The 18,827-nt window shown below is 40.4% G+C and overlaps 1 protein-coding gene across 3 annotated transcripts in view; it reads left to right on the top strand.

Moving 5' to 3' along the window:
• Positions 1-772: 772 nt before the first annotated feature.
• Positions 773-18,827, top strand: part of LOC126162380 (lysosomal acid glucosylceramidase-like) — a 518,384-nt gene continuing 500,329 nt past the window's right edge. Inside the window, exon 1 of one of the 3 annotated variants that reach the window (XM_049918851.1) lies at positions 773-936. In XM_049918851.1, the coding sequence (XP_049774808.1) occupies positions 885-936 (52 nt within the window). In that variant the 5' untranslated portion in view covers positions 773-884. The remainder of the gene's footprint in view (positions 937-18,827) is intronic. The other 2 variants (XM_049918849.1, XM_049918848.1) reach the window with 2 other exon arrangements.

Consider the following 18,827-nt stretch of genomic DNA (forward strand, 5'->3'; position numbering starts at 1 on the left):
GTGAGTGTTCTATATGGCGCTGCCAAATTAGTTCCGCGCCGGGCGGCAGCAGCGCTATGTTTTGTCTACGAACTCCGTGCCGTTTTCTCTTAGTTTATAACAGTTTATATTTTCATGTTCATGTTTACTCTGTGTTCAGTTCTATTCCCGTGCATAGTCCTTAGTAAAGTGTTAACAAGAGTCGTATTCGTTCTCCCTCGAGTTCGTCTTTGCGTATACTGCGTCTGAAAGACATTCTGTATTACTTGACCTATGAATGAATAAAGTCGTTGTCATCCCAGCAAAGGAGAACTAACGGGAACCTTAACTTGCACTCCCGAGTAAAAGTTCTGTGTCTGAATACGGCACCACGTCGCACGGTAAACATACCGATACAGTACATGACTGGCTGACTGACAACATGGATTCTTTACAATGGAGCATTCAGATATCTTTCCTATAGAAATTCCAAACGTTTGTTTAGCGACTGCTTATCCCCATATAACTGATCGTTGGGCTTAAGAGTATATCCAGAGCAAAATTTCACTTCTTTGTATATGTACTATGACAGATACGGACTGCCACGTAATTATATGGCGGTTAGAAATAGGAAAAGAATTTGGCCGCTAATGCGAGGCAACAAGGTGAAATATTTCACGTGAAAAAAGCTTAATCTAGGAATGACCTTCAAGTTTATCGCAAGAATATCTCCCTTTCATACTTGTTAGTGCCTAACCACCAGTTGTTGACGTGATTTTTCCGCGTTTGTCATGTTCGTCATTTGTCAGCGAGCCGTTAACCTTGTACTTACGGTTCTATGTCGAGGCGCTCTCGCTTACCGGCCGTAGTGCATCAGCGTTCAGCGAGTGAGGCGGAGGGTTTTGGGATCGCAACAACACGGCAGCATGGCGTCCGCTCTTCTGACGGCCGCAGTCTTACTGGTGGCTCTCAACGTCGGTAAGTGGTGCCAATGAGCGAGACAGTGCGCTGAAACGAACCGTTCTGAGGCATCAAATTTGTGCGCTAAATAGCGACTCGTAGCATCTCATCGCCGATACGACACCACACCTGTGTTTGCTGATCTATCGCTTTCTTTATCGGTCAAACAATTTATCATTTCTCATTCGCATAACTAGTTTAAAACATTCTCTGAAATAAGGGATCGCCGGTTTGTTCCGTTAAAATAAAGTAATTTCAAACTTCGTGGCAGATTAAAACTTTACGTCGGACGAGGACTCGAACGTGTTCAAACCTTTGCATTTCGCGAACAAGTGCTCTACCAACTGAGCTATCCAAGCACGACTCAAGACCGCCTTCACAGCTTTACTCTTCTACTGTCCAAAGCTGTGAGGGCCGGTCGTGAAACGTGCTTGAATTCTCAATTGGTGGACAACTTCGCCGTGAAAGACAAAGATTCCAGTTTGTAGTTCCGGTCCAGCACACAATTTTAATCTTCCAGGAAGTTTCAGATCTGCGCAGACTCCGCTACAGAGTGAAAATTCGCCCTGCAAACTTAATTCCCTGTCCATATCCTTCACTATAAGGCAGTCCCAAGGTTTTCATCCCGTACCTTCAGACGGATAGCTGGCACCCCTCGCCTCTTTGAATGTCGTCAGATTTCCTTTTACACAAGTAATTTTGTTTTCGTTAACACACTGAAGGAACCATTACCTAGTATGATTTTAGTATGTGTCTGTGCAGTTGCGTAATTGTGAGGCCTGTCGATTTCTACACGCAATGTGTAAACAGATATCACAGTTACGCGTCATGTGTTTATCAGATAGATGAATCAAATGTATTGTGCACTTGGTATTAATCTTAGCCACGAGTAGCAAAGATATACTTGTATATTGTGGTTTAAAGCACGTATGAGATTCAACAGGTTTAGCCTGTAGAAGGATACTCTTTACTCCGTATTAGTAGATTGAAGACATTTAGGAATTTGCTGCTAAATTAACGTTTGTAGAGATCACAAAAGCCACAACAGACAACAATGGCGAATGAAGCCTGCCCTGGATTTTGCAGTGGAGCACTCCCATCAGTTGACGGAAGTGGTTTACAGAGGCAGCAGAAAATCTAAATCAATGTGACCATCGGTAATGTGTGTTTATAGCCTCTGTGTCAAATCTCTTGGTGGGAGAGAGATCAGCAGCCACAATAACCGTGGTAACATAAGTGGATCGACAGATCTGTCGAATAATTAAGGATGCTGAGTGGTTGTAGAAGATGGGCTGTATTCGGGTCTCAATATAGATTGCATAATACGTGTAGATATAGGCAGAACGAGATCGCAATGCCCTAAAAGGTCATGTGCAAATGAATTGATAATACGTAGCACGAGGCAACAGACATACCTGTTAACCTGTTGTCTTTTTCTTACTGAGATTTCATGCGTTTCGTATTTCGCAGGATTCATCTCGAGTGATGTAGCCTACAAGGATTTAATCCTAACGAAAAGTCTGTTGCTTATTGTATCAAATTTTCAGTGTGGATCGTTATTCGGCGCAGTACTGCATTTCTTTCTTTTTATCGATAGGCGTATTTCTATTCTCCATTAAATGTCTTTTAATTTTTTGTTTTGCCAAAATCACTTTAGGCAAATGCTCGGATGGTTCCTATTATAAGACCACAGCTGACTACATGTGGCATCCTTGTCAAACTAAAACTGTCGGTTGCTTTTAAACTGTTATAGCAATAGCTTCCTAAAAATTATCCACGGATGAATAAAACTACTGCGGTACTGTTACCACTACTACTATTCCTGTTGTTCCTGTTTGATAATAACGAGTTGCAAACTTTTTCCTTAAAATCATTAGGCCACTACTGGCTGCTGTTATCAGTTATCATGATGATCTACTATGATGTCCTCTGTATGACCTTACACAACTTTTTTTAAATCGTCAGGCACACCACTTATGTAATAGGACAATAACTGCGTGACACCGATACTGAATGTCAATCAAATTTTTGTGGGCAAGTTATATCCTGATGAATCTGAGAGCAATATATCAATGCGTCAATTATGTGCCCACTTGTTTTAAACGGTTTTCCAAACCGCCTTACATATGAGCTAACTTGGCGACCATTCCGCTTCACCCACTTAATTTAAATGCATACCACCTAGAAACTGTACTGACCGAGCGTTAAATGTTTCACAACAGCTGATTTTGGCAGCACCGTTCTCACTTTAGAAATAAGGTACCTTCATTCTGTTGTCGTTGGGAAAGTCTTGAAATACTTTAGGATGGCTGTCTAATGTTCCTCAAGTGATCGCTATCTACGAAGGAGTGCTGTAAAGTAGTAGCTCTGAATGGTCTACTCTGTTTTCAGTATCGGTTGAGGTATTACATGTCATGCTTGTGATTTATTCGACTGTCCCGCTCCGCTGATGCAAGTTGCAGCCATCTGCCGCTAGAGGGCTCCGAATTGAGGCGTGAAACATGGCCGTATGTAAAGCAACTGTGTGGATGTATAATCGAATTTCAAATTCGAAGAGTTCGTCCACACATGGGTCACCCTATCCTTCAGCATGACAATGCCAAATCACACACGAGCGTTGCTACATCTGCAACAGTCCGACGCCGTGGCTTCACCGTCATCGGTCATCCTCCATACAGTCCCACCTTGGCTCTATCCGATTTTCATTTGTTTACAGAACTTATAGAGCACTTTCGAGGACTTCACTTTGATAGAGATGAAGCGGTGCAAGCGGAGGTCAGCATAGTCGAAAATTTTACAGTGACGGCATCAATAAACTGGTATTTCGTTGGGAGAAATGTGTTCGTCGCCGAGGTGACTATATTGGGAAACAAATGCATAGACATGAATAGGACGTAGAATGTTAGCAACATTTGTTTTATTTAAAGATGCTTTATGAGTTTTCACATAAAAGATTAGGAGGCATTATTTTTCTGCATGCTTTCGTCGAAACAATTTAAAACCTCTACACATCTACGCCACGACGAATGCCAGTCGCATGTCAAGTTAAAAGCATTATGGATACGGTGTCTCATGAGTTATTTGTATAACAATCTGTATTTCTATTCGTGATATAGATCGAGACATCTTCTATGAGGCAATCCTGTCCCCTAACGTCTAAAGTACCAATTAAACACGAGAGGCTCTATTTGTTTCGAAAATCCACATAAATACTACCTAGCTATGCACAAGGCAACAGGATTTCGTATAACTCCTGAAAGCAGTGACGTGTAATGATGTTAGAAACCATGACGTTAATAAAGGGCTACTGTAAAGATTTATTCTTCCTCAAAGCTCTACATTTTGCAATGGATAACATGTAAAAATATGATTGATGAATGAATAGAACTATGAAGTCGCCAAGTTTGCAATTTGCACTCTCCAAATGTTCTATGAACGTCGCACGTCCAGGCGGTAGTCAAGTTCGTTCCAGATCGGACAACCAATGCAAACCTTTCAGAAATCTTGGTCAGAATCGGGATTTTTAATTAAATTCCAGGCCAATATGTCGCAAACAAAAAATAATGAAGGGCTAATTTATGTAACAGACTATTTGTTTACGAGTACATGGAGTAAAGTAGATGATCTAGTCGACATGAATAGTATAAGTATTGAAGTGGACATTATCCCTGTTAGTTATTTCATCGCCCTCCCCCTCTATGGGCGAGGGGGAGGGATGGAGGGGTAATGGGGCGTGGGAGGCTGTCAGCGGTTCATTCATCCCACTCTTCAGACCATGGACAAGTAAAACTAACCGAGACGAAAAATACTAATATAAATGTGAGATATTTACAAGCGAATTAAAAAATTTTACAGGTGAAATTATTGAAAGTTTTATATATACGAAACTTGACTTTCTTCGTTTGTAATTTAAAAGAGGAAAAACAAAAGGTAAAACTGAAAACAATAAGTATACGTTGAAAACATGATGTAAAACACTAATCTGAAAAAGATGCAGTTCACTGTTACTTAAACAGGAAGGAACTGCCCTGTCGTTGTTGCTGTAGGGCAAAGGTTGGGGATTGAGGAGGGTAGGAGGGTGCGGGGGGTGTAAAGGTGGAGGACTGATGTGTGGTGTCGATGGACCAGGAGTCAACTGTGGGAGGCAGGAAGGGATAAGCAGTTGTGGGTGTAAGGCCACAATTTTAAGGCGAGAAGGGGACCAGAGAAGGAATGGGATACAGAAAAATGGGTAGGGAAATCTGGGTAGAGTAGGGGAAGGGACCCCTGATGAGGTAGAATGGCTGACATGGATTTATAGTTGGAAGGATGGGTAAATGTGGGTTGGAGTTCTTGGTCTGGGAGAGGGAGACGGTAGAAGGTGTGCAGGTGCAGATTTGGCGGAATGTGTCAGTAGCTTGCTAGGATTGGAAAATAGAGGGGAAATAATAGGTTATCGGAGCCGAGTTTGCAGATGGTGTAGGTTGTTAGGGAATGTTAATTGTAAGTGAGGAGAGGTGGGACTTTGATGGGATGGTAAAGGACTCATGTGTTCGAAGGTAAATGAATGCGGATAGCGAGCCGGAGTGCTTCGCGTGCAAGGATATGGAGAGACGTATAACTTAGGTAGGCAGATGTCCAAGCAACGTTTTCGTAGGACAGAATCTGTGGGATCAAGTTTTTGTAGGTATGTTGGAAGGGTGCAACCCCCAAAATACGAGCAGTTAGTAATTTTTGTCTATTGTGATCTTTCTGTTCTACATCGAGATCTACGAGGTGCATTCAAGTTCTAAGGCCTCCGATTTTTTTTCTCCGGACTGGAAAGAGATAGAAACATGCGCATTGTTTTAAAATGAGGCTGCGTTCATTGTCAATACGTCCCAGAGATGGCAGCACCGTACGGCAGATGGAATTTTACCGCCAGCGGCGAGAATGAGAACTGTTTTAAATACTTAAAATGGCGACGTTTTCCTTACTTGAACAGCGTGCAATCATTCGTTTTCTGAATTTGCGTGGTGTGAAACCAGTTGAAATTCATCGACAGTTGAAGGAGACATGTGGTGATGGAGTTATGGATGTGTCGAAAGTGTGTTTGTGGGTGTGACAGTTTAATGAAGGTAGAACATCGTGTGACAACAAACTGAAACAACCTCGGGCTCACACAAGCCGGTCTGATGACATGATCGAGAAAGTGGAGAGAATTGTTTTGGGAGATCGCCGAATGACTGTTGAACAGATCGCCTCCAGAGTTGGCATTTCTGTGGGTTCTGTGCACACAATCCTGCATGACGACCTGAAAATGCGAAAAGTGTCATCCAGGTGGGTGCCACGAATGCTGACGGACGACCACATGGCTGCCCGTGTGGCATGTTGCCAAGCAATGTTGACGCACAACGACTGCATGAATGGGACTTTCTTTTCGTCGGTTGTGACAATGGATGAGACGTGGATGCCATTTTTCAATCCAGAAACAAAGCGCTAGTCAGCTCAATGGAAGCACACAGATTCACCGCCACCAAAAAAATTTCGAGTAACCGCCAGTGCTGAAAAAATGATGGTGTCCATGTTCTGGGACAGCGAGGGCGTAATCCTTACCCATTGCATTCCAAAGGGCACTACGGTAACTGGTGCATCCTACGAAAATGTTTTGAAGAACAAATTCCTTCCTGCACTGCAACAAAAACGTCTGGGAAGGGCTGCGCGTGTGTTTCACCAAGACAACGCACCCGCACATCGAGCTAACGTTACGCAACAGTTTCTTCGTGATAACAACTTTGAAGTGATTCCTCATGCTCCCTACTCACCTGACCTGGCTCCTAGTGACTTTTGCTTTTTCCAACAATGAAAGACACTCTCCGTGGCCGCACATTCACCAGCCGTGCTGCTATTGCCTCATCGATTTTCCAGTGGTCAAAACAGACTCGTAAAGAAGCCTTCGCCGCTGCCATGGAATCATGGCGTCAGCGTTGTGAAAAATGTGTACGTCTGCAGGGCGATTACGTCGAGAAGTAACGCCAGTTTCATCGATTTCGGGTGAGTAGTTAATTAGAAAAACAATCGGAGGCCTTAGAACTTGAATGCACCTCGTACATACGTACTCCGAAAGCTACAGTATAGCTTGCTTCACTTTCCTGTTCCACTCGGAAATAGAGCGAGGCGAAAACGACTATCTATATGCCACTGTATGAGCCCAAATTTCTTGTATCTTCTCTTCCTCGTCCTTACGCGAAACGTATGTTGGCGGCAGTACGACCGTTCTGCAGTCAACTTCAGATGCAAGTTCTCTAAATTTTCTCATTAGTATTCATCGAAAGGCACGCCCACTTCCCTCCAGGAATTCCTATTTGAATTCCCGAAGCATTTCCGTAACACTTGCTTGCTGCTGGAACCCACCGGTAAGAAATCTAGTAGTCTACCTCTGAATTGGTTCGATTTCGTTTAATCCGACCTGTTATGGATCTTAAACACTCGGGTAGTACTCAAGACCAGGTAGCACTAGCTTCTTATATGCGGACTCCTTTACAGATGAAGCACACTTCCCATAAATTCTCACAATAAACCGAATCTATCATTCGCCTTCCCTACAACAATCCTCATATGCTCTTTACATCTCATACCACTTTGCTACGTTACGTCCAGACATTTAAACGACGTGATTGTGTCAAGCATGACACTACTAATGCTATATTCGAACGTTAAGGGTTTGTTTTTCCTATTAATTCCGGATTAACTTACAGTTTTCTACATTTAGAGCTATGTGTCATTCAATACACCAAGTTAAAATTTTTTTCTGAGTCATACTGTATCCTCCTACAGCCACTCAACATGGACACCTTCCCGTACACCAAAACATCATAGGGGACAACCGCGAAATGCTGCCCACCGTTTCCACCAGGTCTTTTATGTAACCAGAAAACAATAGCGGTCCTGTCACACTTCCCTTGGGGTACCTCTGAGAATATCCTTGTCTCTGAAGAACACTAGTAGATGAGGTTTCCATGTCAGTTGCCGGACGATTGTTAGTCCAAGATACGTTAGAGCTTACGCCTCTCGCCATATGAGGCTATTTGAAGCACCAAGGAATACAGTTGAACATGATCGTTTTGATGGTTCATGTGTTACGCTATGGGGAGGCAGAATATCACATGGGGCCTATTGACCTCAAAATCTTTCAGCACGGTACACTAGCCGGTCAGTTTTGTTTAACATCGTACTCCCTTCTCTTGCGCGTCTTTTCGGGGGTGCATTCGGCCATGGCTTCATTTTAGTGGTTGATACTGCGCGACCGCAAGAAACCATTGCCACCTTTGTCACCAGCACGGGAGCAAATTTTACAATATGCATTGCAGCCCTTGGTAATTGCACATTCTATTAATCTTCGCAATACCAAGTGGGAGGCCGAGGAGGGGTAATTTATGCCCACGTTTTGAAAATATTGTAATCTACAACGTTTCTTATGTTTCAAAATTGGAAATCTTCTACCAGATTTAAGAAATGTTTTAGATGTTTCAGTTAAATTTAACCCAAAAATTAAGTCTTAATAACAAACGTCCCTTTCCCCATTGAATGTCATATTCAGTATTTTTAGGTTCAGGACCGTTACACATCAATATTTCTTTGAAAAGTATGTTGTGAGTAAATGTCGTCAACAACAATTAACGAAATTTGCATTTGAAAAAAAGTGTCGTGGCCATTGGCGGTAAATGTTATTGAAAGAGCGTTGATGTTGCAAATAATGTGATAAACAATATTTTCAGTTTCTGGGCACTACTTACACATCATAACCTTTTTAAAAAGTATGTTGTTAATGTAAGTCTACAAAATTAACGAATTAACGAAAACGGCGTTTTAAGATTTTTATAGAGTGGATGTGAAGGGCCCCCTGCCCTTGGTAATGCGCGTTATGGAAAACGCGTTGGTTTTACGAGGGCTAAGAATCTAGTAACGCCTTCAGTAATGTGCAGGGGACCATCATAGATTGCTGTGACTTAAGTGTAATTATTATCTTTGAACACAAATGTCATTTCTGTTCGTCTCACTGCATACTTCTTTCAATTATCTTCTGAACTACACTCTAGCAGTTCTTTCTATGCGTGGCCCAAGTTTCATCGAGTTACGTTACTTGGCAGCAACCCATTATGCGCTAGTTACTTTCGTCCTTTAGTTTTGCACATCAGTGCATTTTGTGAATATAACCATCGACATCACTTCTTATGTTTATGTGGGGACGTAGTACCGCCGGCTCTGCCCCCAATAATATCGCTGCCTTACCGCAGCAAGAACAACTGTAACTTTGCCACATCAGATCTCTGTAGTAGCGCTGTATGCCATACGCGTTGTGTATACGCTGCGAGAATAAAAGTATTCATATTCATAGTAAATGACGATAGTGTGAATGATTATTTATCGTCGTAATTATAACTCCCGCTCCTCACTACCTACATTTCCTTTCTATAGCGTAGTTCCGGCTACTACAGTCATCTGATCAAAACAGAACTCCTAAGGTACCGTTAATCATGAATGCTAAGTCCGCCTCCGTAGCGTAGAGGTAGCGTTTCCACCTGCCATGCAAGGGGTCAGGGTTCGATTCCCGGCAGGGGACTCGGTGTTGTGTGTCTCTCGTGATCATGAAAACTTTGCATAAGCGGGTCATAGGTTGTGTTGACGCTGACACTGAACGTTGTTTTACAAGTTCCGTACAACAATTTTTTTATATCTAATTATCCTCTTTCCCGGCTTTGAGACAAAAAAAATTTGTACTGTATAACTAATTGTTGGGTTTGTTAGATAGTTGTTACAGTACACAGACACTGTACGCTTCTTTATCGCTTTAAAATCAGTTCACAGCTAATCTATAAAAGACAAAATCTTCTTGTGAACAATTGACACAGTACACGCATTGCTGTACCCGCAATACGCGCATTATTGTGATTGTGGTGTCCGGCATTCGGTGAGGACTGTGTCAATCTGTGTCGTGTCGTGTCGCTATTACGTTTCGTCTTCCGTGTCTTTTGTTCTGCTTGCGCGTTTTAATTGACTGTGCGCTGTGCGGCATACGTCTTCTAAAAGGAAACGCGTTGTCTTATCGTTAGCAGACAAAGTAAGGCCTCGAACAAATTAGACCAAGGCCTGAGTGGTAGGCAGTTAGCTGAAATGTTTGACTGGGAATGTCAATAATTTCGCACATAGAAAGTACTCAGTTTTAAATTTAGTTTCTTGCTTGTGAATAAAGATGGGAGTCCGTAGAGAAAAGCAATGAAAACAGTACAAAACGAAGAGCTTGAAGAGGCCGTATTCAAGTGTCTTTTGATGCAACGAGAGCTATCTTTCAGGACTGATTGTTTGTGAAAAAGCAAAAATTTTAGCCGAGAAAATCGACAGTTTGTCTTCATGTAATGTAAGCAGTGGCTGTCTACAAAATTTCAAGGCAAAGCATGCTATTCATGACTTGGGTTACAGTGGCGAAAAACTATCAGCAGATCCAAAAGCAGCAGAAAATTTTATTGAAAAATTCAAAACTTAAGCAGAAACGTGCGATTCTGAATTTTTACACGACGCAGATGAGACAGACCTTATTTTGAAGGCTTTACGTGAAACATTTTTAGCTTCTAAAGGGGAAGCTAGTGCTTCTGGGCATTTACTAAAGACCACGTCATCGTTCTGACCTGTGATAAGAAAATCGAAAAACCCGCGGTGCTTCAAAAATGTGAAAAACTTTCCATCTTTCACAAGAATAAATCAAAAGCCTGGATTACTACTACTTTGCTTATGCTTAGCGTATGGTACGATTCAGTTTTCATACCTGAAGTAAAAAAAAAAAAAAAAAAAGGCCACGGGGAAAGATGACAGTAAGTTGATGTTAATTTTGGATAGTGCACCCACCTACCCCAAAGAAAGCCTCCGTGACAGAGAAGATATACATTTTAAAACATTCTTCCTGCCGCTAAATGCAACGAGTCAGCTGCAGCCAGTGAACCAACTGGTTGTCCAAGCTATGAAGCGACATTACAGAAGACAACTGTTGAGGAAGCTCTTGACAGAAAGTTGAAACGAAGAAGGGATTGTGACTCATCACGAAAAATTGAATTGAAAAGACTGCTCTTACATCGTGATGGAAGCATGACATTTGGTGAAGACAACCACTTTGAAAAGGGCTTGGCTGAAATGAAAGGCATTTCAACCAAAGACTGGGTGCAGAAATACGATGATGAAAAGAAGAAGCGTGAAAAGGAAGAGGCAGAAAGAGAAACAGAAGACGACGAAATATTACTTGAGGACATAACAAAGATCCTTTTGAAAATTCCTAGACGTGCAGTGCAGAGAATATAGGCGAGTGGCTTGCTTGTGATTCTTCGGAACGTGGATTCCAGATTCTTAGTGACGATGAAATCACTCACAGTGTGAGAGAAGAAACTGACGGCCATGACTAAGACATTGTCACTAAACCAGATGCTGGACCGTCAGTTGCGGAAGCGTTTGCGTGTGTTGACACTGCGCTTAAGTAAATGGAGCAGAAGTCTGAGTTCGGCTATATACAGCTGCTCATGTCAAGCGGATACGAGACTTGGCTCTACGAAAAAAATTTAAGACAGCAAAACAACTGACTGTGGACGATATGTTCAAGAACTGAAACTGTGTGTAAGTATAGTACTGTACAAAATCCAAGCGAGATTGTTATGTAGTCATTAAATTATTGTTACATTAGTGTTTATACATGAATTTATGTTTTTTAAAGAAATGACCTGTTTTCATCATTGTTTATCCAATTATTCAGATCTTTGATTAACCGGATCTGGTCCAGTCCCGAATCATCCGGATAATTGGAGTTCTACTGTTCTAAGTTGTGATCTGATAATGATACCAATCGAAGCGACATTATAAATGGAGAGATATATTGAACGATCTATACGGCTTAGTTCACAGAATATTTTTCGTTAATATCATAGCAATTCCTGTCACCATCTTCATCCGACCAGAACTGATGGTCGCCCTGCAGGAACTTCAATGAAGATAATAGCGCTACATAAAACTGCATTCGAAGCTACGTCCTTCATGCGATGTACCGCTGTTAAGGAAATAGTGCAAGTCCGGATAATGTCAAAGTAGCGAAAGTGATATCAGTTGGATTGTTTGTTCAAAATGTTCAAATGGCTCTGAGCACTATGGGACTTAACATCTATGGTCATCAGTCCCCTAGAACTTAGAACTACTTAAACCTAACTAACCTAAGGACAGCACACAACACCCAGCCATCACGAGGCAGAGAAAATCCCTGACCCCGCTGGGAATCGAACCCAGGAACCCGGGCGTTGGAAGCGAGAACGCTACCGCACGACCACGAGATGTGGGCGATTGTTAGTTCGTCCAACCTAGTGTTCGAAGCTGATAGCGCTTTTTGGGGCCGGAACTACAATCTTTGCCAAATGAGACAAGCTTCACTTTGCTGTCCCTTCTCTCACTCACCCGTAATAAAAATCAACAGTTTTATAACACTAATTTAGGTAACATATTCCCAAATAAACATCACTATCTCATAAAATTAACTTATTTTACTGACTGAAGTAAGGTCAGACTCAAAACAAACAAAAACAATTAAATAAATACAAAAAGTAAAGGATGGGTACTCATTACACAGATAATAAATTTAAAATTTCACTTTCCGAGTTTTTTGGTCAAAAGTGTTTATGATCTCATCACATTTTGTGGTAACAGCTCGTTTGTGCTCTGTGGAGATTGTGTTCTGATTTGTTAATCTTTGTTTAAGCAACGGTGCTCCTCAAGAAATTTTTAATTAGGTTCAGCATGCTGAAACTCTTTTCTCCAAAGGAAACAGAAACTGTGATAATAAGGAATATTTATAAGACTGTAGAATGATTGGGCTACCCCTATACCAATATATTTTTATGATAAATATAATTTTTGGGATACATTTTTATGAACTGAACTTAAAGTGGATGATGCAGTCGCATCACGCAAGTCTCTCTCTATTGCCAGTGCACCGTGTTTGAAACTTAGAGTTTAAAAAAATAAATTTTTTGTTGTTAAGGTCTTCTACATAGCTGTCTGGCAGTTGCATTGATTTGGTCTTTAAGTCCTCTACATCTGTTTCTTGATTTGGATTCCACACAAAAAACTAAGCTTTGCATTAATTTTCACTAGTGCCTTAAACGTGCACCTTGGCTCCAAACAGTTGTTTTAACATCCTGAACATATCCTTCTGTGAATGTTCACATCCCTCAGTCCCACAAACCTCTTCGGTCATTTTTTCTTCCCACTAATCTTTTTTTCTCAGAATTCCTTGATAGATCATTATTTTCTGCTAATATTTTGGCCTCAGAAATAGCTTCGGACTATAGAAGTCTCTAGAAGATTTAAGAGAGCTCAAAAAGTCTTGAATATTTCGAGCAGCTTTATCAACAGTAATTGCATACCAGTAATAACTTAAATCAATGAATCTGAGTTTTCTCATATTTTTTAAAAATAGATATAGCCTCGGTTATTGTTCCTGGTATTGACAAGTTATAAGTTCCAACGTCTTCCAAAGACCCTTTGTAGCTTGATCAAAATGCTTGTAAATAGCTTTGACTGCCTCTATTCTTGCAGACAATCTACTCTTGCTGTGGGATTTCGATGTTATGGGAACATGCTTTTGTAAGATTTTCCATCTTGAATTTCAAGGCGTAAAGAATGGATATAAATGACGGAAAGTTTCAAAAAAATATTTGAGCTTCTGCAGATGCGTCGTATGCATGTGTTACTACTAAATTTAAAGAGTGAGTAACACATGCTGCAATATAGAGCACCTCATTCTTCTCAAATATTCTTGACAGGACCGCTTTGTGCTGTCGTCATGAGACTGCCATCTGCAGTATTTCCGGTTCAATCCATGTAATTATATTTCTCTTGACTAAGACCGTCTCATGTTTTGTCTCTAACTGTAAAAAAGCCAACAAAACTTTCCACAACTACTCAGTTATTCGACTTGTCGTAGTGAACTACTTCTACATCTACATCTACATCTATACTCCGCGAGCCACCTTACGGTGTGTGGCGGAGGGTACTTATTGTACCACTATCTGATCCCCCCTTCCCTGTTCCATTCACGAATTGTGCGTGGGAAGAACGACTGCTTGTAAGTCTCCGTATTTGCTCTAATTTCTCGGATCTTTTCGTTGTGATCATTACGCGAGATATATGTGGGCGGTAGTAATATGTTGCCCATCTCTTCCCGGAATGTGCTCTCTCGTAATTTCGATAATAAACCTCTCCGTATTGCGTAACGCCTTTCTTGAAGTGTCCGCCACTGGAGCTTGTTCAGCATCTCCGCAACGCTCTCGCGCTGACTAAATGTCCCCATGACGAATCGCGCTGCTTTTCGCTGGATCATGTCTATCTCTTCTATTAATCCAACCTGGTAAGGGTCCCATACTGATGAGCAATACTCAAGAATCGGACGAACAAGCGTTTTGTAAGCTACTTCTTTCGTCGATGAGTCACATTTTCTTAGAATTCTTCCTATGAATCTCAACCTGGCGCCTGCTTTTCCCACTATTTGTTTTATGTGATCATTCCACTTCAGATCGCTCCGGATAGTAACTCCTAAGTATTTTACGGTCGTTACCGCTTCCAATGATTTACCACCTATGGCATAATCGTACTGGAATGGATTTCTGCCCCTATGTATGCGCATTATATTACATTTATCTACGTTTAGGGAAAGCTGCCAGCTGTCGCACCATGCATTAATCCTCTGCAGGTCTTCCTGGAGTACGTACGAGTCTTCTGATGTTGCTACTTTCTTGTAGACAACCTTGTCATCTGCAAATAGCCTCACGGAGCTACCGATGTTGTCAACTAAGTCATTTATGTATATTGTAAACAATAAAGGTCCTATCACGCTTCCTTGCGGTACTCCCAAAATTACCTCTACATCTGCAGATTTTGAACCGTTAAGAATGACATGTTGTGTTCTTTCTTCTAGGAAATCCTGAATCCAATCACAAACCTGGTCCGATATTCCGTAAGCTCGTATTTTTTTCACTAAACGTAAGTGCGGAACCGTATAAAAATGCCTTCCTGAAGTCCAGGAATACGGCATCAATCTGCTCGCCAGTGTCTACGGCACTGTGAATTTCTTGGGCAAATAGGGCGAGCTGAGTTTCACATGATCTCTGTTTGCGGAATCCATGTTGGTTAAGATGAAGGAGATTTGTATTATCTAAGAACGTCATAATACGAGAACACAAAACATGTTCCATTATTCTACAACAGATTGACGTAAGCGAAATAGGCCTATAATTATTCGCATCTGATTTATGACCCTTCTTGAAAATGGGAACGACCTGCGCTTTCTTCCAGTCGCTAGGTACTTTACGTTCTTCCAGCGATCTACGATAAATTGCTGATAGAAAGGGGGCAAGTTCTTTAGCATAATCACTGTAGAATATTAAGGGTATCTCGTCTGGTCCGGATGCTTTTCCGCTACTAAGTGATAGCAGTTGTTTTTCAATTCCGATATCGTTTATTTCAATATTTTCCATTTTGGCGTCCGTGCGACGGCTGAAGTCAGGGACCGTGTTACGATTTTCCGCAGTGAAACAGTTTCGGAACACTGAATTCAGTATTTCTGCCTTTCTTCGGTCGTCCTCTGTTTCGGTGCCATCGTGGTCAACGAGTGACTGAATAGGGGATTTAGATCCGCTTACCGATTTTACATATGACCAAAACTTTTTAGGGTTCTTGTTTAGATTGTTTGCCAATGTTTTATGTTCGAATTCGTTGAATGCTTCTCTCATTGCTCTCTTTACGCTCTTTTTCGCTTCGTTCAGCTTTTCCTTATCAGCTATGATTCGACTACTCTTAAACCTATGATGAAGCTTTCTTTGTTTCCGTAGTACCTTTCGTACATGATTGTTATACCACGGTGGATCTTTCCCCTCGCTTTGGACCTTAGTCGGTACGAACTTATCTAAGGCGTACTGGCCGATGTTTCTGAATTTTTTCCATTTTTGTTCCACAGCCTCTTCCTCAGAAATGAACGTTTGATGGTGGTCACTCAGATATTCTGCGATTTGTGCCCTATCACTCTTGTTAAGCAAATATATTTTCCTTCCTTTCTTGGCATTTCTTATTACACTTGTAGTCATTGATGCAACCACTGACTTATGATCACTGATACCCTCTTCTACACTCACGGAGTCGAAAAGTTCCGGTCTATTTGTTGCTATGAGGTCTAAAACGTTAGCTTCACGAGTTGGTTCTCTAACTATCTGCTCGAAGTAATTCTCGGACAAGGCAGTCAGGATAAACTTGAGTCATATGCTCATTGTGGCTTGTATCTGGAGTGCAGTCAAACATCAATGAAAATATATTTATATCTTGTCTTATTTTGTTGATAAGTACGTCAAAGAACTTATTTCGTATATTTTTGGAAAAATAGCTAATCTGGCCTTATATGCAGATGAAGGGAGCACTATAGTGTGATATGGGATCAATGGTATGTCGAAATTTATATGGATCCCCTGACTAACCAAATTCTTTTGTTCCTCACATTCCTACAAAAAGAACAGCATCAATAATACAGCGCAACACTGCTCTCCAATGAGATTCCTTTTTCTCAATCTGGTTTTATAGTTTTCTATCAATACCACTGTTTATTAGAGAAAACTATACAGCGTTCCATGGGTAAAAATAAAGCTTACGTTTTGGTGAATTTTCATGGTGAGGCAATTTCCCTCTAAGCTTTTTCCAATTAATCGTCCTTTCCTCTTTAACTAAGAATAATTTTTACTCAAAATCTGAACCAAAATGAAACAGTTTGTTTTCTGCTCTCATTTTTATGACATAACACCTTTCAATTACAATCTCTTCAGCCTCACAATTCAAACTCACAAGTCCCCTCTTTTGATGAAGATCAGCTGATGTTCCAGGGATTGGTGTTTCATATTTCACTGCGTCGTCTATTTCCTTTTTATTCGAGGCATCTTAGTGGTTAACTTCAATTTCACCTGAAACAAAAAATTATGAAATCGATACAAAACCTGTGAGATTCACTGTCCTTTTTTGTTGTGTCGGTTTTACAATAACGTTAAGTGGTTATCCCTTAAAAATTACGCATAAAAACGGACACAAAACGAAAGCTATCCATATTTAATCGGTTATAGTCTCAATCAGTAATGATAGTCTCTATCAGTAATGTAAAATTTGTACGATAGCATGAGATAATGCAATAAAAATCTACCGTTATTTGCTTCAAGCTTACATAAATATTTTCATCCGTTACTTTCTATTAACATTTATGCTCCATTTCATCTTCTATTTCATGTGTATACGTCATTGATTTAGAACATAGAGCATTCAACTCCAGTATTTTGTACTAGCTTAGCTCTCACTGTTTCGCACGTGTAGACTGTATGGTCTACACAGTTTTTTTAAATAGAATTTTTATGTTTTTCACAAACTGAAACATCTTCTAAACTTTTCACGATATTTAAGGCCGTACAAGAAGGTTTTTCCCGAATGTACTTCTGACCAAAAAGCCATTCTGGTAGGTGAGGTCAGAGGTCTTTGTTAATCCTGTGTCTTGAATTCTTTTGGTGATATTTCTATAACAATTTTCATTCGCTAACACACGTATCCTCAGAAGTTAAATACAAGTTATCATAGGTTTCGTTTCAAAAATTTTTAAATATAGCGACATATTTTCATAAAAATTCTAATCCCTATTTCACCGCCTTAGGGAAACTTCCAAAATAACACTGAAACACGTATTTTTATTATTTCTACCCGAGAAGCCAAATACAAGTTTTAAGAGATTTAGCTTAAAAATTGTTTCCATAGTGAAGTATTTCCATAAAAATTTTCACCTCCTTATTTTACGCCCTTAGGGGTTGAATTTCCAAAAACAGTGAAACACTTGATTTTTTATTTCTGACCGAGAAGCCAAATACGAACTTTCTTAGATTTACCTTTAAAAATACTTCATAATGAAATATTTTCATAAAAAATTTAAGTTTGTATCCTTAGCGGTTTTGGGCATGGCGATGATGAGTCAGTGACCAGTCACGCCCTGTTTCACATTTCACCCCTTTAGGGCTTGGATTTCCGTAAACACTAACACACGTGTTTTTATATTTCTAACCGAGAAGCGGAGCCAAAAATTTCATAGATTTAGATTTAAAAATCTTTTTGTAACGAGGTATTTTTATAAAATATTTCATCCAACTTGTATCTCACCTTTCGATATTGAATTCCAGAAATACTGAAAGAGACATTTTTTATTTGTAAAAGAGAAGTGTGATACCAATTTCGGTAGATGTGGCTTTCAAAATGATTTAGTAGTTTTCTAATAAATGATTTATTTTCAGTGAAAACGTTCACCCACTGTTTCACCCCCATAGGAGTTAAATTCCCAAAAATGCTGAAACAAGTATTTCTTTATTTCTGTCCAAGAAACCAAATACCATTTTTCGTAGTTCTAGCTTCAAAATTGCCTTAACAGCGACATGTTTTGAAAAACCATTCATCGCCTGTTTCACCCCCTTAGGTGTCTAATATCGTAAAATCCCTTCTTAAAAGACGCCTACAGTATAAGATCAACACCCTCTGCAAATTTCAAGTTTCTATCCCTATTGGTTTGGGCTGGCTGATGATGAGTCAGTGTCAGCCAATTGGGACATTGCCTTATATACATACAGGGTATACATAAAGTCCGGGAACACTTTCAATTATTTATTGCACAAGAACTAAACATTGTACAGATGTCATCCATATTGCATCTTGAAGAGAAACCCTGAAAGTTTCTTTTATTTTTTATTTTTTTAATACAAACATTCGATATGCGAACCATGAGTGACCCGGCAGACGTCAATACTGTAATCGAATTCTTGGCATACCCGCTCCAGCATGGCATCATCGACTGTGGCAATTGC

This window comes from Schistocerca cancellata, chromosome 2 (genome assembly GCF_023864275.1).
Source record: "Schistocerca cancellata isolate TAMUIC-IGC-003103 chromosome 2, iqSchCanc2.1, whole genome shotgun sequence".
NCBI classification, from domain to species: domain Eukaryota; kingdom Metazoa; phylum Arthropoda; class Insecta; order Orthoptera; family Acrididae; genus Schistocerca; species Schistocerca cancellata.